Below are 24,683 nucleotides of genomic sequence, written 5' to 3' on the forward strand. Positions count from 1 at the left end.
GAAGTGTAACAACTTTACATTCCACTGTCTATGGATGGTAGTTTGACTGAAATCCAAAACATACCCATTTCCTAAATACAAGTAAATTGTACCACGTCTTTTGGACTTTTCTTCTTTTCTTGAGCACCTGCTACAGCATTTTTTTCTATCTGCTTATTCCTCCCAGTGGTTCCCTTGTCATACACCAAAAAAAAGTCTTGTCAAATTGTCAACAGAGGGAAAGGCGACAGCATCAATACATTGCAAACCACTCCAGCACACTTCAATCTGGGACACACGACATCTATGCACCATGAGTGTTTACTCAGCACACAAAGTGACAAATGCAAAGACAGCACGGCCCACTATTTAGCATATGCAAAAGAGCACGACAGCACCAAAAAGAAAATCTGTGCAATCGAACAGCAGTGCCCAGAAATGTGATGTTTTGGTAAAACACAACTGAACAGCAACTAAGGACATTTAAACCCACCCTACTTCATAAAAAGCATCTGCCCCTTTCTAATATTTGCAGAAGCCTGTATGTTTTGGGTGGCGTCAATACTGGCAGCCGCAGCCTCCCTCAGTGTTGGACTGCACGCCATCCCTGCTGTATCTCCCCACATGCAATGCATTTGTATCATTTTAAAACACAATCTTGGCAGGATGTTGGACATGAAAACAGCTTCTCCTCCACCTCCATCATACCTCTCTCGACACTCCCCTCATGAGTTCACAACAAACACACACACTCACCAGCGCAGCAGCAGTGTCATCTGGTCCTTTCAGCATCACTTCACTCAAGGATCTTTAGTCGAGGCCAGCGAAGGCCACGGGGGATGGAATGGGTGCTGTCACGCACATCTAAAAATCTTTGATCCCATCCATATGTGTTTAAAATTTCATACACAACCATTAGCTTGTGGTAAGTTGGCTTTTAAAGGGAACCACAGAGGGGGAACCATTAAAGTCAGTCTGGGAGGTCAGGCAATTCTGTCATGTGCTTTGAGCGTGGCCTAATTAAATTTCCAGCAACAATCAAATTAGATTAGATTCTGACAGTTTTGATGACTGAAAGTCGGGCCTGTCAAAGAACTCGAGAACTAAGCAACACGTGTTCATTTATGTATGCTGCACCATTCCTTGCCCTTCATCATGAAAGATGTCGATCTGTTATAACAAAACATCAGTTCGCATACAGAGGTGACATAAAGATGACCAGAAGTTACTAGAAATTATCTTCATCGTTTGAATGCCATAATATTGAAGGTTCTGCTGAGCCATTTCATTACAAAAACCACTATAGTACAAACAAAAATGGGACTCACCTTCTACTATACTCTCAAATCAGACATTTATTCATATTTCCATTCATATTTCCTATCATTAAATAGCATTATTAAGAGTCCTTCTCTTTGAAATTACAAAATATCTTTCCTAGTTTTCTGGTATTTTCTGTTAAAGTCACGCAGATGCTGCCCTTGATCAGCTGTTTTGATGATTTGCTTCCATTCATTCTGAGTTAAAACGCATGACAGCTAATTAAATTTGAGCATTCTTTCAATTAGCGATGACATTCATGTAGCCAGTGGACACAACTTAAGCTTTCATGTTACGTGACTATAATCTTTTCAGTGCCAGGATGGGTTACTGCCGCATTGTTTAGCACCCAAAATCCTCTCAGTCTTGCCCATTTATACTTTAAGCATACCTGATGCTTTTCATCCGATGTGACGTGAGTGCAACACTGAAACAAGCTTAAATCCTTACATCATAAAAACAAAATTACAAGCAAGTATTTAGTGTGGAATACAGTGTGTGTTGAGTGCACAGTACTATCACATTAGATGAGAATGACAGCGGGGAAATGGAAAAAGGAGCGAGAAAAAGAAACAAGAGGCACAGAGAGAAATAAAGGGGATTTCAGTGTGGGCAGAGGCAAGCATGATTCACTGGAGAAAAAGGTGACAGTGAACCGCCATTTATCACGGTTGTCAATTAAAGGTTGGTAAGCCTTTTTTTTTCTAAACTGAATTCACTTTCAATTAGATAATACAGAAACTCAAACTGAAACACACAGAAAAAGAATTCCAATTCAATTTGCTGGATTTTAAAATGAATTCAGCGTTGCCCCTGGTAACAGTTGTTCCATACACACATGTAACCGCATACGTACACAAGCATTTCAGCTCTGTTGAGGGATGCTTGTAGTGGATTGAAGGTCACATTCAATAATGAATTCAGTGGAATAGTGACAATTATACAGCAAACTGTTCATGCACACTTACACACACGTACACAAAGCACACACACGTCCCTTGACTCCCTTCACTCCAGTGCAATGATGATTGGGTCTCTCCACTGGACTGACTCCACTCCTGCTCTGCCATTCCACTCAGCACAGTGAGAAATCACCTAGTCAGTCTAGGACTATTACAGAGTAATTGGCCTTTTAAAGAGGGGCTCCACCATGTGAAACAGTGTAACTGAGAATGATACTCTTGTTGCTCCATTCCCCATTTTGTCCTCCATTCCTCTACCCTCACATTTCTCTCCCTTTTTCTGGCTTCACCTCTCGCTTTACTCTTCCCCCCTCTGTTTCCTGGCCAGCTGCTCACTGTGTGTCTGTGCCTCTCAACATCATGTTCCTGTTGCACTCTGTCTTCTGCTGGCTCTCGCTGACCTCTAAAAGCTCCGTGTTCTGGCTGCCTGTGTTGCCACTTTCAGCACTGGACAGCTCCTCAACTGGACACACCAACTTCATTTTGGAGAAGACAGCACAATAAGGCTGTGGGAGCAGCAATTTTGCCAGCCATGGCAGCAGTATTAAAGATGACCCTGGGCACACGCATACAAAAAAAACCCCAAAAAAACAACCAAAACAACAACAAGACACACAGACAGCAGGAAAAACTAGAAGTTCATAATCGTCTCAGAGGAACTGTCACAAAACAGCCAACAACAAGACTAAGCATCTACAGCTGTGGTACTGGTTTAGGGAAGTTGTCAGCTAAATGCTGAACCACTGAGTTGTTCTTTTTTGACTCTATACCACAAATAAGACCCTTAAAAGTAGAAATACATGTAAGACCATTTGGATTCATCTTCAGGGAAAGATGAATGTCACAAAGTGAGAATGTGAGACACTGACACACCAACATCCACAGAGCCATGTGTAAACTGCAAGACATGTGCCGCAACACTAAATAAATCATATATGCCAGAATTAGTTTGAGTCTTCTGACAAAGAGCCAAGTAGAGATGACAATATTGCAGCTTTCCTCATGCTGGAAAGTCCTTTGTAAGACGCAATGCAAAGATAATTAATTTACAAAGCAACAAACTGATGATAGTGGCCAGATGTACAAATACCAGGATGTCAAAACCACTGACACAAAACATAAAAGCTGTGTCGCCTTTGCTTTTCAAACACTGTGAAAAAAACATCCCAAACAGCTGAAACATCCACATCTTGGATCTGCTTACGAATCTGATCCCGCTTTAAAAATCGCCGGTAATGAAGACTGCACCTCAGGTTGTTGCGACTGGTAATTGTAGCTTCATCATTGCTCATTTCATTACGTTTGTCACATCTGTTGTTGTGGCTGCCGTTTAATTACAGGTAAACATTAACATAATATTTCTGCTGCAGAACTGAAGACATGCATGGGTGTGTGTGCAGTCTTTGAGGACGTGTATTCACAGAATCGGATGAGATCAGTGAGAGAGCTGTGAAAAAAGTGATGTGCGGGAAGCGAAGGGAAGAAATAAGGGGAAACAACGGGGGGAGGAGGGGCTCGTGTCAAACACATCAGCACATTAGCACTCTGTTTGGTTTAGGAAAAGGCAGGAAACCTCCCAGGAGATGAATTGCAGAGTTGAGTGTGTGTTGGAAGAGAGAGAGGAATGGCGAAGAGAGTGAGAGAGAAAAATGGGGAGATTGAGGGAGACAAAACCTGTGTTTTTTTTTTAATGCATATGTGAGCAAGCGTGTGTATAATGAATGTGAGCATGTGTTTACTTAGGTGTGGACGTGTTCGTTTGTGTGAATCTCAGGAAGTGAGAAGGAAGAGGACTTTTCCAACAAGCCTTAAAAGCGGAGTCGTATCAAATAGCATGCTTTAGCTAAAGACAAAAAAAAAAGCGCATAATGAATCTGCCAGCACGAGATTATACAAACACTGGAGCTGAAGGGTTGGCCTAGGTACTTGTAAAATATCCCTTTAGAGGATTCCTAGGCCAGGAGGAGATGGTACTTGAGACCGGGGCCGGGGTCTACACTGCAGGGAATATTAAAGGCTGCGTAAACCCCCCAAGTACAAGCTCAGGAATAGCATTTCTGATGTGCACATGCAGTAAGGTCTTAAGTGCAATCTAGTGGAGTGAAATTTACTGCAATTGCACCTTAAATAGGATGAGTGAGGAGGTAAGCATCTATGCAGTTAATGTGTTCTTTTGCAGTGACTCAACATCTTCAAGTCATCAAGTGCAGCTATTTTTGTATTGTTTGTCACAATATGTACCACAGTAAGGCTCAGTATACGTCAAAGAGTACAGCATTGGTGCAATATTTATTTGGTAACTCATGCATCTATGGCAGCTCAGGATCCTTTATGATCAAACAGCAATGCATAATTAACATATGAAACCAACATCCAGTGTTCATGCAGGAAATAGGATTGTAATCATGCCTGGGAGCAGAAAGCAACTGGCTTTGTTGTGGCGTTAGTTGCCTCACCACAACCATAGTTCCTTTGCCATTAGAGCTGAATCTATTTGATGAATAGTCAATCAAGAGGAAACTAATCCTCAACTATTCTAATATTAGATCCATTATATAGGTCATTTTTCACTCACTAAATGCCAGATATTCACTCGGTCAAATGAGAGGATTTTCTGCTTTTTTCCTTTCTTTTTAGCTCATTGTAATCTGAATATCAGTGGGTTTTTGACATCAGACAAAATAAGACATTTCCAGATGCCATTTTACGATGTGCATGACTTGATGTGTACTTTTTACTGGCTTCAGATATTTATAGACTAGACTTCAACGAAATAATCCTAATTGACAGCCCTATTTGCCATGACCACAATCTTTCCCCACTTTACTCTAACCATAGGGTAGTTTCCGTGCTGGGATACTGCAAAAGAACAATTTTTTTTTTTTCCAAAAAAGCAACAAAAAAACATTGGCATTGGCTGTCAAAAACTGACATAATCTGGAGTTGGTGCCCACACTGACTCATCTGACAGACAATGCTTGTGCTTTGGGTCCAGAAATGTTGGAACCTTTACTTGGAAAGTATTCAGTTCTTTAAATGCATCACTGTGTCAGTCTTTTCTGTGTCTGTTTGGACAAAACTGTACATGAAGCAATAAAATTCCGTAGATTATCAACGCTCAATTGAATCTTGGTGCATGGACCATGAGGTCTTTTGACATACTCTGTAAGTGTAAGTTCATAAAGCCCAGAGGGTGGTTTGATCACACGCATGTGGAGAGGGTTTGTCTGTTTTAATCTTCTTAAAACTGGATTTACTTGCCAGCAGGCGTGGTGGAAACCTATGCATGCTGTAACATATATGTTGAATCTTTAGCCGGGATAAAGGCCATCGGATCAGACTGAATGTAAAAATGTAATCACAATGGATTGTTCTGATGCTTGAAGACTGTGGCCGTCTGTCCGGTGAAGCATCACTGAAGTCCAGAGTTTCTAAGGCAGGTTTTCATAGCAGGATCCTGAGTGACAGAATCCCAACACTCATCCAAAGTGACATATAGATATAAAATGTTACCAAAGATAGACAGTGAGGGTCGGCTTCAAGGTCAAAAGCTTTCAGTGGAAGTGTACCTCCACACTGACAGACAGACGAGCCCCCACCGCCCACACACAAACGCATATTCAAGTATTCATTAGGATGTGACTCTTGCTGATCTACTGCTTTTCTGTCACAATGAGTCGAGGAGAAGGCTTTGCACGGGGGGGAATCTACCCCTCAGCAAAACACATTCATGCTGCTAGCCAGACAGGAAGACGTAAGAGGACAGCAGGAGAGAGAAAGAAAAATTCCGGCGCCGTTCTCTGAGCCAGCGAGGGAGAGAGAGAGAAGAAAGAGCAAGAGAGCAGTAATACGTTTTCATCTGAAATATTAAAGCCTCTGCATTAATCTGTCTTCACTCTCCCTGGGGTGCTGGTGAAGGCTCTCTCTGTCCTCGAGTTCCCTGGAAAAGGACAGAGGCTGACTAGCGCACCTCCTGCTTCTCTTCAGGCCAGAACCACCTCTCAACCTCTCCCTTCATAATGGCTATTTAAGTGTTTGTGTGGGAGTGGGCTGTGTGCTGGGGCTTTCTGAAATGGCCGCTATGGGCTGCAAGCATTGTCTGGCCAAATTTGAAAATAAGGGAACAGCTTGATTTTTCCATATTGTCCCCCTAGATTTGAAACAAAAGCCTTTAGAAATGATTTGTTCATTAACCGACAAACAGAGAATTTGCAGAGAGCAACTTGGATGACATTAATTTATAGTCATTCATCAAGCAAACATGTTCTAGTCGCTGTAATGTGAAGATTTGCTGATGTGATCTGGTTTATTATTATTTGGAATCGAAAAGATTAGTTGATTTATAACAGTTTCAGTGCTTTAACAGCAGAAATAGAGAAGAAAAGTGGAAAAAATCACCTTGAAACATTCCAGGAAGGTTTGATTGGTGTGTTGTCACTTATTTTTTGACCTTTTGTACAAATTAATTGGAAAAACAAACTGTGATAGATTCATTCAGAGTGAAAAAAATAGTTTTAGCCTTAATATTAATGGAAATTGATTTTTTTTTGTTCATTTGGACCTTGCATTGGCTTCTCTAAATATGTGATAGTTTCACAATTTTAACTTAATTCTCGAGAGAAATAGTTAGTCAATAGCAAAACCTTCTGCTCCAGTTGAGTGAATTAGAACTAAATAAGTTTCCTGAGTGGTACATCAGCGGTATAATGCCTGTTTTAACAGATGCCCCAGTGGAGTGGTCAGTTTAACATTCTTCATTATTCAGAATAAAAAGGCGCTCTCTCAGCTGGATGTTTGGGGTCCATCAAAGCCTTCGAGCTTTTAACACCTCCTCTAAATGTTCTGCTGGCACCTCATGAAGGTGGTGGCACCCATCTAGCCTTTATCTAGGCCACCAGATCCGCAGCTGGACCCATCTGGCCCCGCTATCTCCTCTTCCTGTCGCCGCACATACACACATGCACATGGGAACACACATGAAATCCATCACGTATACACACACGCAGCTGTTGTGGATTACCAAAGAACAAGTGCGGTATTTTTTGACTTATGTCCAGTGTTTGATGGCATTGCCCTGCATGTGACCCAACACAAAAGCACAGACTGGTTTATAATTACATACAATAATGCTGCATGCTTTACTGTAGATGCACAGTGGTGACGACTAATGGGGAAAAAAATGCTCTTAGAATAAAACGCGGGGAAAAAAGTGTAGAAATAAGTAGTTGTCAACATCCTTAAACCCACAGATGTGCAAGTAGAGCTGCGATGATTAATCAAGGAAGTCCAAATTCTCTGATTTCAGCCTGTTGCATGAGATTATTGCCAGTTTTCTTTCCTCCTCTGTGACAGTAAATTGAATATCTTTGGATTGTGGACAAAAGAAGACATCTGAGGAGGTGATCTGATCAACATTTTTCCCCATTTAATGATCTTTTACTCAAGAAAATAATCAACAGGTTTATCGACAACATAAATATTTGTTAGTCGCAGCCCTTCTTGCAAGTTAACTGTAGCAACCATGTGATGATTCTGTTGCTTGTGTTGCAAAAATCAAACGTTCCCAAAGCCAGCGCCAAGCAGAAGCCCATGAATTATGCCTTGTGCTTTATGATCTTATCTGATCAGGCGCTGACATGGCCACTCAGAGAAATGTGGCTTCTTTTAATCAAGACGGTTTCTGCTTGGGAGAAAAAGGAAATCTGTCTGCCATCACCTTCATCTATCTTAACGTCCCTCCATACATTGATCTAGCACACTGACCCTCCAATCTTCCCACTACCCGATCCCAGCTTAATCTTCATTATTCTCTCTAATGCCACAGACTCTTTCTGGCTGGAGCGTAGACCTCATCTTTACTAACCCTTCCAGCCTCTGCCAATCCCATACCACCCTTATTTGAGACACACACACACACACACACACACACTCTTCAAAAATTCAAAGGGAGCACAGTCCTTTTGTAAAACAGACGGTTTAGGAGTAAAAACATGCAAAATAGTCACTTGGGTATCCAGCTGACGCTTGAAAGCTTAAGTTATTATGGAGGGGAGAGAGTGAAACCATTGGACTGAGGCAACCCTACCACTGCTTTCCCACAACTGCAATAAAATATTCCATCATATCCCTGAAGCATCCCTGACTCCAGCTGGGATCAAAGAGTATACTTGATGACTGAGAGAGGAGTGCATATTAGTGCCTACAACAGCAGTGTCTCACTTGCACCGAGCCTTTCATTCCAATCCATTAATAGCCGTCATGGAAAAATACATGATAGGGTTTGGTGTTTCCATTTCCTCAGTAAGTATAGACACATAACAGGAGAAGACACACTGGGGTATAAAAAGCCACTGGATGTCACTCAGATGCTGCTGTTCTTTCACGGAATAATACGGGAGAGAATCATGCAGCTAGTTTTTGTTGGTTGCCGGACAATAACTTCACTTTACAGCTGACAGCATTGGAAATGTGACTTTTAATGCATCCTTTCCCGCAGCACAAATTTTAACATCACGCAAGGTCAAATATGCACCATTATACCACATTCTCGCTATTCAGAAACATCAAAACAGATTCCACATCTCGCAGTGGTTGTATTCCTTTCAGGCAGCCTGTGACAGGTGTTTTATAGGGAGGAGCGCTGTTGTTGTGGATGTCCTATCAATGATTCAATGCAGCACATCAGATGGAAGGCAGAGGCTGAGAGAAAGCTGTCTCTGCCTGGATGTTCAGAAGGGAACTTTCAATATATAATTCACTGAGTTGTCTGACAGGTTGGGTGTGAATCTGATGGATGCTCTTTCAGTCTGGTGAAGATTCGCTGTTCTTAAACCTTGGATCTCTTAGGCCACTCTGAGTACGAACTAAACGTACATGTGTCCTTTTTTTGATCTTTTGATCTGCACTCTGTGCTGTTGAAGAACTGACACTCACACAGACACACAGCAGAAAGGTAAGTCGCTCTCACAACACACTTTTACATAAAAATAACCGACAGCTGACTCCTTCAATTAACTAAGGACCCCAGCAGGTTGTGTACAGTAAACCTAGACGGGCACCTGCTCCTTCAACTTTCAATGAGCAATCCAGCATACTAAAAACACTGTAATATTAGCACTAAATAATGATTAATCATGCCGTAACACTGGAAGGTACTTCTAAATGTATTTACTCCCCATTGATTTTACTGATGATATACTTTACAATAACAACTCTACCTCTGCTGAGTACAGTTTGTTTCCTTGCAGCTTTTGTCCTTCAATCACATATTTGCAATTGTGTTTACTCAGGCAGAAAAGGGCAGCAGAGATGGAATAAATGTCATTTTTGTCCGCCATCTATTTTTTATTTATTTTTCGGATAAAAAAGCAACTGTGCAAAGCTACACAGTCCAAAGAGTGTGTGCATGTTTGTGTTAATCAGGAAGCCCGGGCAACAAATCCATGGAACAGAACCATGTAAGATGGCAGATTAGGGGAATATGAAACACACTCTGGAGTGATCGCTAGGCAAGGGCTTTTGTCTTGTTATCTTTGGGAGTGAGTTGACATTATCCCCATGGATAAGGTTTTACCATGCATGGATTACCGCATGAGACAAGCTGTGCACACCCCCAGGAAAATAACATGAGAGGACCTTAGTCGATCCCTGTCTCCATCTCCCTCTCCACTCGGGTTCCTTCTCTCACTATTCATCATTGCCATGATCAGCACACCTGGGGCCTCTGACACAGTGTTTGAAAATAATGGCATCTGCTGTAGCTTCACAAGGGGCATCAGGCCATCTTTCATTGTATATTGAACAATCAGGTATTCAAAATACCCAAACAAGATGTTGCTTAATCTTCTAAGCCGGGGAAAATCCATATTTCTGCACAGACGTTTTATTAATAACAATGCAATATATGTACAAAGAGAACAATTTGTCAAAATAAAGTGGAAACAAAGAACCTGAGCTAAAAGGGGGAACAATTTAAAATTGGTAATATAATCCTAAAAAAAAGACTTTAAAAATGAAAAGCCTAGATGAAAGCTAATTGCAACCGACATCTTTTAAACTGTCTCACAGAAGTTACCTCCCTAATATCCTTGGTAATGTTGTTCCCCAGTTTGGGAGCAGAGTTTAAAAATGTTGCATATCCAGCTTTCTTAACCTAGTTTTCAAGATCTAACAGAGCAGAGGATCAGACCGATTGTTGAAGAACATGAAACAGCGCACACTGCTATGCAGCCCGCTGCTGAAAGCTTTGTGTACAGTCAAAAGTACTTTAAAGACAGGCCCAAATGATACATGCAGCCAGTGTTCTCCAAAACACACTGCGCTGTGTTAGAACATCACTCCACTTCAATTAGGATGATGTGCTGCTTCGTTTCGGTTTTGATCAGAAGTCTAGCACAGAATGTTGAATATTCTGTAGCCTCTTGAAATATCAAGACAGCTTCTTTTTTACATAAAATCCCCTTTATGAGATGTATGTATGAAAACAACTTGGAAAAAAAACATTCAAACAGACTTGCAACAGAACTATATCTGGAATGTTTTATTATAAAGAGTCACTGGGATGTTTTAAAGAGCCAATTTGAGCCTTTAAGTCTAGGTTAGGTTTCAGTAGGAGAGACTTAACAACAGCGGCTCCCTGTCTGGAAAAATCCAATTCTCAAGGGATATGTTTTTAATTTTCAGAACATTATCTGAGACACTGTTACAGTCATGCTTAAAAAATCTAGTCAAAAGACAGCATAGAGAGGATTTACTTTCAGTTTAAACTTTGAAGAGTTTGTCATAGAAGGGAAAACCAATTTATAAATTCCTGCTTCCTGAACGACTGAGCGTAGAGGTGGTAATTTATTTATTTTTTTGGTGAGAATATCAGTCCTAGTGTTGCAAATTTATTGTTAAAAGAATTAGCTTATTCTTCCACTTGTGCATTTGAGGCATTACATATTACCATTATGTAACGTTTCACAAAATAACAGATGAATTAGATAATCTATTTGTAATCCCATTTGGCATTTACAGTAAGGTGCAAAAAGATGTGAATGGAAATTATTATGTAAGGCATCGAGCTGTCATGGAAAGCAGTGACTGAGCATGTTGCACCTATGCCGCATTAAGGTTCAGAGAAAAACCGAAGAATTTCAGAGGCCGTACGTGGAAAAAGCAGCACAACTGATAACAATAATGAAACGGTCTCGCTTCCTTGTCATAATTTCCAAGGGAATTCTTCGGAGGAAGTGGCGACAGTAGCTAATACTGAGTGATGAATGATACTCTTATCTCTTCCGGTACACTCCTGAGATAAGAGAGCGCTCATTGGCTGGCGTTCTTTCTGTCAGCAATGTGAGGTGAATGAAAGAGCTGCGCAAAGAAGAAAAGACGAGTCGGAAGAGAAGAGGCAAGAGGGTGCCTTAAAATAGAGGACGGGAGGATGAAAATAAAAAAAGGAGAAACTAAGTATAGAGGTATGAATGATAGTGGGAGGGAGGCAAGAGAGAGGGAGAGAGAGGTGACCTCCATCTCTACCTACACCTCCACATGCCACAACAACCCTCTCCATCTCAAACAGGGCACCATGGCACATTTCCCGTCACTGGGGGTGGCAGCAGGCCACACATTGCAGTGAATCAGTCCGACTGCTGCAACCTCCGCAATCCACACTTTACTGCAGGCTCGTCATGTACCCAGATGCTAGGTGTGAAGCAGGGTAGTGAGAAATCATGTTCTACATGCTGCGTATACATCGCTTTAAAGTCGTGACTTAAATTGCACGCTTTGCTAAAATAATTGCGGTTTAGGTACAGAGAAGTCTGACAAACCAGCTGCAACGCTGTCGAAATTACACTTCACAGCTGGAGGTTTATTTTCATACCAACATGATAAGTGCGGGTTGGAAATTAACACTGTGGCATACAGTGACTGAGATTACTTTTATATAAACTGTTAATTGTCTGTTTCAATTTTAACATAAATAAAACTAAAAAAACATAGTTTATCCATATGGTGCACGTCCTAAAATCTGACACTCTCCTTTAATAACTCCACATACAGCTTTAAAGGATTTTGTGGGTCATAAAAATGTTTTTCATATGGTTAATGAAGGCTTTATGGAACCACTACAGCTATAATCTATCCAGAATGAAACTCATTCATCCAACTACACAGAGAAGAACTAACCTAAATCACAAATGGCACTGTAGATGTTCACATGCAGTCCCCTGGACAACAAAAACTGACTGTTATTAGATGCGTCACATCCCACCAAAACCTGCCTCAAAGCCGCCGCCACCGCCACCAAGAACACGTGCAGCCCCTGTACCCTTCTTTTCTGCCTCATTCGTTTCCAAATTGATAATGGAACCAGAGACCCCACAGGGTCCGTAATTCAATATTGGGATCTAACAGTCTCAGATCAGATATGATGGACTGTAATCCTCTCTGCACTGCCACATGCACTATCTCAGAGCCCCTTAAGCTACCAGTCAGTCAGTGTGCTCTCTGCACATGAGAATGAATGGATGAAAGGATGCATAAGATAATTAATTAATGAATAAATGAATTATGGGATTTTGAGGATTAAAGGCAAGTCAATAAGTGTAGTATCTAAATACTCACTGTGGCAGACTTGTATGGAAGCAGACTCCATGTGACTGAAATGAGTTAGTGAGCACACACACACACACATTAACCACCATCACTAAAGCGAGCCTTTAAAGTTGGCCTCTACTCCAATTTCTTCCAATTTGAAAAGGTATAAAGTGGGGGAGTGATGCTCAGAGACAATAATGATCCCACTGTTTACTTTCAATTAGGATTATTTCTTTCCTTAGGCCAGGACCACCTTTATTTCTCTGTGGGAACATTAGTACAATTAACTCAGTGGGGGGGAGAAACTGCCACATTTGTGAACAGAGATGAGCAAAAGCAGGTTGAACGTGAAGTTTACTGATTTTGTGTGCAGGGACTTCTGATATAATGAAAGGTCATTTATGACTACTGATGAGTTTGCTTCTGAAAGGCAGCTGATGCCATATGCTAAAATCCTATATTCCCATGTTTCTGCCATTAGACCACCAGGCAAAGGACAGCTCAAGCACTTCATGAAAGGGAAGTTTCATCAATTATTCACACCTCCAGCAACACACATTCCACATGTTTCCCTTCCCATACATTAATATTTCAGCCCCCACCCACCTCCAGCTCTTCTTCTCTGTGCCACCTCCCCGTGGACATTTTGTCTACATAAATCACACAGTGACATTAAGAAGTCCTAAGATGGCCTCAGTCAGTACTTACAGTAGCAAGCTTCTCCTTCACCAGTCTATGAGTCTCCTCATGTCTGCCTGGGAGTCAAATATCACTTAAAAGCATCAGATAGACTTCACAAGATATCTGCAGCAGCTGTGGCACAATCATAACTTAAGTGGTGCGAATTGAAGTGAATTAGCACCAAATTTTTGATTTTAGACAGAACTGCACTTAAAGACTGCAGCTGAATTTGCAGTAAAAGTGAGGTTCTTTCATCCCTTTCTGTTTGAGTGATGAGATCTGTGGTGTGTTTTTTTTTTTTTTGTATCCTTAAGATACTCCCTATACAGGAAGACTGACAAGGACAGAGAGGCTGGAGACTTTTGTTTCTCAAAGCAAATTCCCTCCAGAACCAATTGGTCCCAGGCCTTTTGCCACCCCCAACAAGTTGTGTATGCTTTACATCACGGCGGGTTAAGGGTTAGGGCCCTGGTCGCGGTTACAGTCTGCCAGTTCAGCTGAAGGAGGCGGAATATGTACACAGCCTGAGAGGAAGTGTTGCTTAAGAGGCTCAACTCAAGGATCGAATGTCCCTTATGTGAGGGAAGATGACACGCAACAACAATCCAAGGCTGCAATCTCGGACACTGAAGCGGACAACAATCCCAATGTGACACATGTTGGTAGCACTGTTGTCTCACTGTGTCTAAACCATGAGCACATTCCTCATATTTACCCATCACTGTTAGCTTGATTTTCTCTAGCATGCTCTCCTTTGTCTACTGTATTTATAGTAATGCATGATAAATGTTGGACCTTCTATAGCACCATTTGTTCTGGTACACAATGATTTCAAGCTGCTACTAATGAGTATTTGCAGTGTTTGTTTAATCTGACCATGATTTTCTCAATTATTTGATTAATGATTTTCAATTTTTCAAGAAAGGTCTAATACCATTTCCCAGGCTCGAAGATGACATATTGCTTGTTTTACAATGACAGCCTGAAGACACTCAATTTACCATCATACGTGACAGAAACATCAAATCCTCATTCATTCTCACATTTGAAATGAGGGAACCTTTGTCATCGTTGCTTGAGCAGTGACTGAAGAGATTAATCATTTATAAAAATAATGATTAGTTTCCCATTGAGCAGCTAATTAATTCAAGTAATTGACTGAACTCCAGAAATTGTTTACGCTGACCAAAACTTAGCGTGGTACATACTTTGTGTCTAACATCCCACAGTCATTCACCTACACATTTATGCTGTCATAAAATATCTACGTAATGCATAATATTATATAAAACACTGGTAACTTTCACCGGTTTATATTCCCTGCTGATTCAGTTCACTATAGGATATATCATGCAGACATGGTGGTGACAGGGCTGAAGTGAAATACTTGTAAAATTCAAATATGGATAATACCTTGAGGCCAATCTGCATAGAAATGAGAGAGATAATAATAGACGGGGCAGAATGGTGGCGTGAGATATGTAAAATGTCTGGCAAAGGCTCATTCACTCAGCTGTGATGTCTGTATGCTTTTACCTAGCAGCTGGATCCTTACTTCTGGAACATGCTCTTATGGTTTTTGACAGTCTTTGACCCAATAAATCCTTTTTCTTCTCCTTTGTATCCAACGTCCTCCATTTCTGTCCTTCTGCTCCTCTATTCTGTTTCTTTCTCTGCCTTTCTCAGCTGTCCTTACTTCGAGGCTTTCTCCTCCTCTTCCTTATTGATTCTTTCAGGTTCACTGGGTAGAGCACGGCACAAGCAAAGGAAAGGGCGTGGGATCAAATCCCACAAAATTTCAAACATTCGTCGGGCTGTCAGTCTAGGATAATTTGTCTGCGGGCTTACCCAAGTGCTTACAATGATGTATTTGGCTTAGTAATTGGTGCCCATCAGTGTCAAGTATTTCTGCTAACTGCATGTTCAAGGCCAACACTGCAGAATGCCGCACTCTTTCATTAATTTGCAAGTGCAAAGTATATGCATGCATCCTTTACAGTCTGATGAATCTGAGCTATTCTAACAGTGTAAGGGGAGCTCATGTTTTTTTAAGAAACCTGTTTGATTAAATAAATGCTTTGCTAATGGAAGCCATTTAGCATGCAGTGTCAGAGGATTTACATGTACTGGTGGCATGTCTGAGTGCATAGTCTTTGCTGATGCCTACAGTAATGTTAACAATTTCTATTTCTGGAATCTTATCATTCATGTAAGCACTTCATAGTATTCTGAAACAACTCCCCATAGATTTTAAATAATTAAGCTTCTTTAAGAACCTTAAATGAGAATTTAATGTACAGTGGCCCACACATCTGTGTTGTGTCAGTGTGACAGGTATTTCCGAAGAGCAAAATAATATTCATTAAGGACAACATCACATAAAAAAACAACTCTTTGAAAGCAATAACTCTGAACTGAACCTGCTTGCTACTCATCTGAAGCGGACTATTGAAGATCCAGTTGACACATGCTGAGAACAACAGTTTGGGCTTAATAACTTTGAGCCTAAAATGATGGAAGCGGAGACATAAGAGCTTGCCTTCCAACAGATATTTGTAAATTGGTGCAGCTGCACACAGTGTGCAGAAGCAGCGCTGCTTGGGCCAGCCTCAGCGAACAAGCAGAGCATGTCTCAGGAGAGACGAGAGAGGCCTCAGAGGCAGCCTGGCAAATCTGAGCCTGACCTCCCTGGAGAGAGAGCGAGAGAGGCAAACTGGATTTATATCTTTGTTTTTAATCCCCCTTACACGCTCCACTGGACCTACAGTAGTACTTTGTGCAGACTTCGTGTATAGTTGGAAAAAACAAAAACAAACAACTAAAAAAAAAAAAAGAACCGAAGGGCTTGCATGTTAGGATAAGAATACATTTTTCGTCTCTTTTTCTGTGACATCATAGTTGTCTGTGACCCTGTGCTGTGTTTTTCTATCTATTGAGCTAAAAAACAATCAGTTGTGGCACAGTAACTGACTGGCTTTTGACTTTATAACTGGATGATGCTGGACTTATTCAGACTGAAATGCCATTTTGTTTCTGCCCCAGTAATTTGACACTGGCTTCTTGCTAAGCTTTTGTATTCAGGAGAGAGGGAGGGAGGGGATTTCACTCTGGCCAATCCCTGAAGTATCGTTCTACTTGATGTCATTTCCAAGTGACAAGGAATCTGCATCAACGACAAAAAGTCAGTTTTCCATTTATCATTATCAAAGTTGTTTATGTTACATTATTTTACAACACAAAGCAGTGGCAGATAACTTGAGTAATGTGTTCTGTGGAACAAGTGGTACTAAGTTGCAGAACTAACTTACTACTAACAATTAATTTCCTCAGGTGTCACAGGAGCCAACAGATGAAGTAAACCCACAGGGAACTGAAACAACACCTTCAGTACACAGCTGTTTTCATTTAATAGCTACTGTTTCAGTCAGCTGACTCACAGCAACCTTAATAGCTGTGTCACTTTCCTTGCATTCTGTCTCTCAGAGTCAGACAATGCTCCCAAAATCCAAACGTGCTGATGCAAAATGTGGCGTCTCTCACATATAAAGGTGCTGACTGACTCGGTTTTGTCCCCAACTCAGGAAACAGCCAATGACTCCACTGATGACCAGCAGCAACAGACCTTAGAATTGCTCAAACAAAGTTTAAATGTGGCTGGCGATTCACGAGTCTGGGATCAGCTAGCAAGATGTGCGTGGAATTACAACCACACTTCACTAAGGAGGAGTTCTTACAACGAGGAAGAGAGTAGAATGGGCCCTCAGCCAGCACAGCGTCCCCATTGGTTCCCCAACAGGCGTTCATTGTGCACTGCTCCATTTGCCTATTCTATCCCTACTTCTGAGCCAATGGGGCTTGTATGTAGAGAGCCGAGTCAGATATATAACACCTCAAATAGAGAAAACCAGATGATAGATGCACGAGTATGGGCACATGCTGCATGCTCGTCTTTGTGGCTCACGAGTGTGCCAGTTTTTTTCCTACGACTGCCCATATGCTCATGAATGTGAGCTGAGGAGCTAAAATAAAGTATGGAAGAAAGCACAAAAGCAAAGCAAAAATAGATGGTGGAATACAATGACACAGAGACAGGACACAATAACCACAGGGAAAGAGGGAGAGTGGAGGAGAGAGAAGAGAAAATAAGACAAAAGGACCAGGTAAAATATGTCTTTATCCCCAACGGACAAAGCTTGTCTCTGTTCCGGGACCAAGAGATTCATTGAGATCCTCACCAAAAAGAAACAAAGTGGGAAAGAAAAATAAGGGTACTAATAAGGGTACTATGCCCCGTGTGTGGTCCAGATTACCTGAAACCTGACTCTGCGTATGATTAATGTATTAGCACACAACTTAGCATAAAGTATGAGATCACCTGGCTGTGGATAAAGACAATTGCACCTGAAGCCATGTTTTGCAGAGCGTTTCATTATCAGCCAAGACATTTTCTGTGTATCATTACACTTTAAACATGCTGCATTGCACAACTCCACATAACATTACAATAAGCCTGATGCACTCTAGTTTTTAAGGAGGCTGCGTTCCCAAAATTCTAGTGAGTTACACATTGTACACTGGACTGTACGTGGAGGTTGCGTGAGTAGAAATGACAGAATACCAATACAGAGCATGCCTTATAATCTCAACCCATAGCAACTCAATACTTGGCACTAAGCAACACAGAATAACATAGCAACAAGAAGCTATTCTACACAGTGCAGCTATGAATTGATAGAACAAGCCATGGCAGTTGTAAGCATCCACATTAAGCACTTAGCAGCCATTTGCTCAAAAGTTTATCGTCGTTTGACATGATCCAGGGGTTTTTTGAAATCACACATGACAATTTAACGATCCATCGTAATACACTGCAATATCCACCAATAAGGCACAACATTAAAACCACGGACAAGTGAGTAACACTGATCATTCCGTGACAACCTGGAGTTCTGGTATTCATGTGTATGTTAATATGACACATACCAGCCACCATAACATAAATATATCTCAGAGCATATCTCATGACAACAGCGGTCCTGGATGCACCCCACGACACACCAAAAAGTGCTCAAAAGTGGTTTGAGGAACATGAAAAAGAGTCCAAGGTGAGTCCAAACTCTCCAAATTTCAATCTAATCGAGCATCTACAGGATGCCTTGGATCAAACCTGATCCACAGGAGCCCTATTCCACAATCCAATGCCCCCAAAAGATCTTCTGCCAACGTCCTAGTGGCAAACAACACAAGACATGTCCGTAAGTGCCACATCGGTGCCACAAAGGGTCACAGCTGCAGCGTTAGGCAGGTGGTTTTAATGTTGTGGCTGATCCGTACCTATCGATATCAAATGTCTGCTGTTTATTTATTACCATTTAAAGTCTTGTTATTGCCATATGGGGATTTGTAATACTTTGTGTTAGATAAGAAGCCATCAGAGAAAGACAATCATTCATGCACAGATCCTGTGCAAAGGTAACAGACTCGACAAAATGATTTTACTACCGAGAGAGACCTTACTAAAACATCACATTAGTAAAATGTCAACAGAAAAAGGTGCATCCTGTCAGATTACTGTATCATTATACCTCGGATGGTAAATAGTAATGATGAAATGTCATCGCATACATTTGGCTATATCACGTAAACTGCCTAAGTACGAGAAATGAGTGTCAGTGCTGACATTCCTGCAAAATGGGAATTACCCTCCTTCAAAATCTGCCTTACAATAAAATCCCCTTCCGAATTTACACATGCCATGACAGTGATCAACAGCTTTTATTTACTGATAACAATAGCTATAAGCCTGCCATAACACTCTTGTAATGCATCTAACTGTTAAAAATTGTATTACTCGTTGCTTTTAAGATATGAATGATATTAATGCTTTTCAAGAACAGGTAGACGGGTGTGAAACCACAGTACTTCAAATGTCACAGTTTTATTTCAGGGCAGTTTTTGTCGCTGTAACTGATGTTATGAATTACTACCTGTGCTTACCAAAGAGCTTCTGAGCTGCTTTGGTGATGATTTTGGCAAACACAAAAGCAGCTGAGAGTTTAGATCCTTGTTTAGTTTTTTGGGGGGGATTTTAGTAACATACAAAGCACTAAAACACTGGCGAAAAATCCATCCTCAATTGATTTCAGTGAGCATTGCAGAGCTGTATTTTGGTGACTGCAAAAAGCCACCTGTTGCCTGACAGATATTTACTAAATGAGAGGACAAAGATTAAGTAAGTGGGGCCAAAATGTCAGGCTGCTCTGCGTGATGTCAAATGTGGGCAAGAGACTCAAAAACATCAGCCTCTAGTAGAAATTATTTTTGTATTTGAAAGGTTTTATGGACGGAGGGCGGCTTTAATAAGTATGCTCTAGCTTTACAGGATTCAAAAACACTTCCAGATGTTCACATGAGGGGGCTGACCTCTTTCTTCATCAAGTGATGTAACTGACTCTGGATTATTCTGCAGAAGGAGTCTGAGGATTTTCTATGGCAAATTCTATAGGTTTGTCACCAGTCAAACGTTGTGTTTGTGGTAAAATCAGCTGACCAACTTATTAAGTCACCACGGCTGCTCAACTGCACACAAAATAGACACAATTTAATTACCAATGCCCTACCAGCAATGCTGACAATATTCTGCCCCTGAGGTGAAGAAGAAAATGTCACTTGATCACTGTTTGTTGCTGGAATCGATGCCATTGACGCATCCAGCTGATAAACGAGAAGATGCCATGTATTCAACCGGAACTGCTGTCCCAACATATGATCCACAGCAGAAATGTGGAGAAATGAAGGTTTCAGTTTTCGACATTCTGTCATTGCCCTCTCGCACACTTTGCTGAAAGAAGGAACAGGAAACTATTTTATCATTCGCTCCCTTGGTAAATCCACTAAGAGGAAGCTAAGGTGAAAACACGTGTGAAAATAGATGAGCTAAGAATGAGCTTTAAATCAAAGTTACAATTAAATACTACATTGTTCCAACAGCACTGTAAAAAAAAAAAAAATAATCCCATGAATTGGAGAAAAAAAAAAACTACATCCTTCATAGTCATGCCCAGTACTCATGATTACACTCACATCCAGCCCCACCCACATTGGAAAAAAAATCCGTGTGATGTTTAAAAACACGTCCCTTGTGGAATTAATAACAGTGAAACCTTCCTTCTTTACACAATGCAAAATATGCAAAATTCACAGCTCTCCTACTTTATACCCGCTATCTCCCTCAAGTCTTTCCCTCACTTAGCCCTCTCCATCTGCCATCTCTCTCTTCTCGCAGCTCCCACTTTTCATTCCCCTGCTTTGTTATGCTTCCCGCATTCGCTTCCTTCCCTTCGCCATCCTCTTAAACTTTGTTGTTTGTCAAAGTATTTCGCCTCTTTTTTCCCCATTTCCTACCTCATCTATTTCCACTTGTCCTCTGAAACCTTATTCTCATCCCTATATCCATCTTATTCCTCTGAGCCTCCTCTTTTTTCTCTCTCTCCCCCTCTGTATATCCCTGCAGTGTGAAAGCAGTACCTGCGACACTCTGCTCCCAGTATCCTCTCATCTAAATGGGATGTGTGGCCTTGTTATATCCGATTCCTCAAGACAGGAGGTGCGAGCTAACCTTTCTCCCACTTCGACACAATACCGGCTCCTGTTATTTGTTTTCATAACACAAATATGCTGTCCTTGGTCACAACACACATCACAAAGCTTTAACATCCCAGCTCAAGTCGACAAAACAAAGCAAATACTACGAGATGGAGCCTCAGCCTTTAATGGCACTTAAACCAGTGGGTGAAGAAGAAGAGGAAAAAAAACACTTCTCCAGAGGTAAGATTCATATCGGATTAATGCACGAGTGAAAGATAAAGACGAGAGGGGTGAAAATACTGAGAATATCCCCTGATATCTGCCTGTGTTAATGAATACGATTAATGTTAAGCTGCTGGAGTATCCACTTTCCATGTGGATATGAAAGGGAAAAAATTACATTCTCAGACCATGAGTTATAACAAAGCCCATCAGACAAAAGAGGTTTTCTTTACCAGGCTAATGGATACACTGTAGGTGGCTGCTGTAGTTAAACACCAGTCTCTCTGCCACAAAGTCCAAGAAAAAAGCCCTTATGAAACACTTATCTTGAGTTTCACAGATAACCTCACACAACTCCACTCATATATATTCATAAACCCAAAAAGTGGACTCACGTGCTCGGAAGCGGTGGTGCGGGCGGGTGGCTGGGCCCTTGCCTTGCCGCCCGTGATTCCAACGTGACGTGGGTTTCACTGGGGCTGCCGGCTGGGAGGTGGTCGGCTGAGCCTTACCAGTGATCTTCACAGTAGCTGTAGTCGTGGTGGATGCCGTGGTGGTAGTAGAAGTCTGTCCCGGCTTTGAGTTGGCAGCTCCATTACGTCCATTCCCAGAGCTGCCTCCTTTTCTAACAGTACTGCGAGGCGTGACCTCCTTACCGTTGGGTGGTGGGGTCAGTCTGGTGGCACGAGTAACAGAGGTGGTGACCACAGTCCCGCTAATGCGGGTGCCAACACGGTTATGAAGGTGTGGGGCATGGTTGCCATCTCCATTGGCAGTGCTGGCATTGGCTGAGTGGTTTGCTGGTGGCCCTGATCGAGTTCTTGGAGCTGGAGCGGTACCATCCGCAGCTAGCGGCGTGGTAGTGGACACCATCGCTGTCGTGGAGGCAGTTAAAGTAGAGGTGGCCGTGGAGATGTCAGGCCCCTTGGGCATGGCACTGGGTTTGGAGAGGAATATAGGGTCCTGTCCAATGCTACCTTTAGGATCCACCAGATCAGTGGGGACATAGTCTTGGACTGAGCCCACCACAATCCATTTTAGCAGCATGAGACTGAGTCCCAGCCCCACGAAGCCCATGACCAGGGGCACGGCACACAGCCAGGTCTGCTGGCGAGGCCACACGGCACAGGGGCCACAGCGGAGAGGGCCCGGGGCACGAGGAGATGCCTGTTCAGCCCCTGGCTCCTCCAGCGTCATGGACGCTAGAGTGCTTGCACCAGAGCGCTCACTCATCCTGCCGGAGCTTTGTTGTCTCTTAGGGGTGTTCGGGAGGTCAAACAGGTGGCCAGATGACACAAGGGCATATACGATGAAGGAGATGTGTTGCAGAAGAAATACTACGCATCTTAAGTAAATACCAACACAACGCTGAGGCCTATATAGCTACATGCACGTACATAAAACATGAACTCAGGCACGGGTAACCCACAAGCACAGCAGACACAATATACTCACAGTCACGTACTACTAATTAAAAGCTGGCACAGCACCCCAATGCATACACAAGCAATATCACCTACACTCCCTCTGGCGGACAACAAACCAAACACACACACACACACGCACGCACACACTCACAGAAATGCACGGGGAAGAAGAAGAAAAAAACGCGCACACGCTTCCACACGGGCACACAGGTTATGGACAGGTGAGAGAGCGAGGCGAAGGGGGGCGCCTCACTGTAGTTCAGCGCTAACGAAGCGATGATAAATCCCAGGATGCTTCACTCCCTTGTTAAAAAGCCGTCGCGAAAAGAACGGAGCAGGATATCGATCCGTGGCATGGCGAGCTTCAGACTGGAGCTGTAAATCCATGTGCGTGTGTGCGTGCGTAGACCAACAAGCCGAGGCTGTGGCAGCACCCTTCTCCACTCTCAATGGCTTGATTATCGGCCGCATAAGATCCTTCAAAATACGCAGATTGTTCCAATGTCAGTCTCTCGGGTTTCATTGGAGTTCATTGCACCTCAGAAGCAGACAGATCTTCCTTTTTCCTCCACTTGCAGTGTCTTTACAGGCTGCTTCAACTTTGCCTCCAGCAGACCTCAGGAAACGGCCACCCGCTCTCTCGCTCCAGCTGTCGGTAATCCAAGCCAGTAAAAGCCACTGAAACGAGGCAGGGCAGGAAAGGGATCTGATGTGATCGGCCAGTGAGATTGGGGTGGTGTTTGTTTGTTTGTTGCTTGATGATGATGCCCCGGGTAGCGATGGGGCTAAATCCAACTGATCCAAAAGGTTTCCAAATCCCCCTTTTTTTGCGCTGACAACCCTCTGTTTTTTTCCTCCCAGCTGTGCGTCTCCGGAGCTGTCCTGCAGTCTGTGATGATAGATCCGGCGTGGATTTACCTTCGCTGCATTCCCACAGTGGTGCAAGCAGCAGAAAAGCAGGCAGACGGAGAGAAGCGAGGAGGATGGGGGAGAGAGGGAAGATAGAGAGAGAAAAGAGTGAGGGAGAGGGAGGAGGCTCCGAAAAAAAATGATGCAGCGGCTGTTCTTGGAGTCTGCAGACTAGGGAGGGAGAGACTGAGAGTGTGGGAGAGAGGAGAGGGAGGGGAGGCGAGGCTTGCTCAACCCGCGGTGAGTGATGTGGGTTTCACGGCTCCTATCCCATCCGGCGCTCTCTCCTCCGGTTCACCGCTGTCCTCAATTCTCCAAAGTGACGAATAGTAGCTGCTCCGTCTCTCCTTCTCTCTCTCCAGCGCGCCACGGCCGTAGGTGCGCGTCTTATCAGAGAAATTATGGTGGGCAGAAACAGGAGGAGAGAAAAAAGGTGGTGGGAATGAAAAAACAAGAGAGAGAGCAGGGATGCGTGTTGGCTAAGCTCTGCAGCAGATGCAGATAGGGAGGCAGAGGGGAGGAGGAGGCAGCAACAGCAGCAGCGCACGGCGCGCACACACAGCCTGCGCGCAAAAAAAGGAAAGGCGCTTCCATAGACACACCCCAGGGAGCGGTGAGATCGAGGGTAGGCGGGGGGGGGATGAGAAGAGGATGGCGGGAGGCACCACCCCGATGTCTTCCACCGGCGGCACACGAGAGCAAACAAAACCGAACACCAGGCTCATAATTTATGAGCGAGTTACAGCACTACTTCAACTTGATACTTCCGTGGGCAGTATATGAATCCCCCTTTATTTTACAGTTCAGAGGGGACGGTGGTACTTTAGGCCCCATGCCAAGCAGGTTTTATAGGGCAGGGAGGCTTGATAATAGCACAAATATAGTGAAAAACTGATTTGGCATTTGGGTTGGTGCTCATAAGAAGCAAAATCAGGCATGAAGAGGGGCCTTTGGAGAGGGGAGACAAATTGCTGCATGCACATGTGACAACAAGGGTTTGGTTAACTTGCTT

At 42.8% G+C, this 24,683-nt stretch overlaps 1 protein-coding gene across 2 annotated transcripts in view; it reads right to left on the reverse strand.

Annotated features, from left to right (window-relative positions):
• Positions 1-24,180, reverse strand: part of nrg3b (neuregulin 3b) — a 190,824-nt gene extending 166,644 nt beyond the window's left edge. The window contains exon 1 of one of the 2 annotated variants that reach the window (XM_055004759.1): positions 21,731-24,180. In XM_055004759.1, coding sequence (XP_054860734.1) covers positions 21,731-22,568 — 838 coding nt within the window. In that variant the 5' untranslated portion in view covers positions 22,569-24,180. The remainder of the gene's footprint in view (positions 1-21,730) is intronic. The other variant, XM_023276982.3, reaches the window with a different exon arrangement.
• Between the last annotated feature and the right edge of the window lie 503 nt (positions 24,181-24,683).

Source organism: Amphiprion ocellaris, chromosome 18 (assembly GCF_022539595.1).
Source record: "Amphiprion ocellaris isolate individual 3 ecotype Okinawa chromosome 18, ASM2253959v1, whole genome shotgun sequence".
Lineage (NCBI taxonomy): Eukaryota > Metazoa > Chordata > Actinopteri > Pomacentridae > Amphiprion > Amphiprion ocellaris.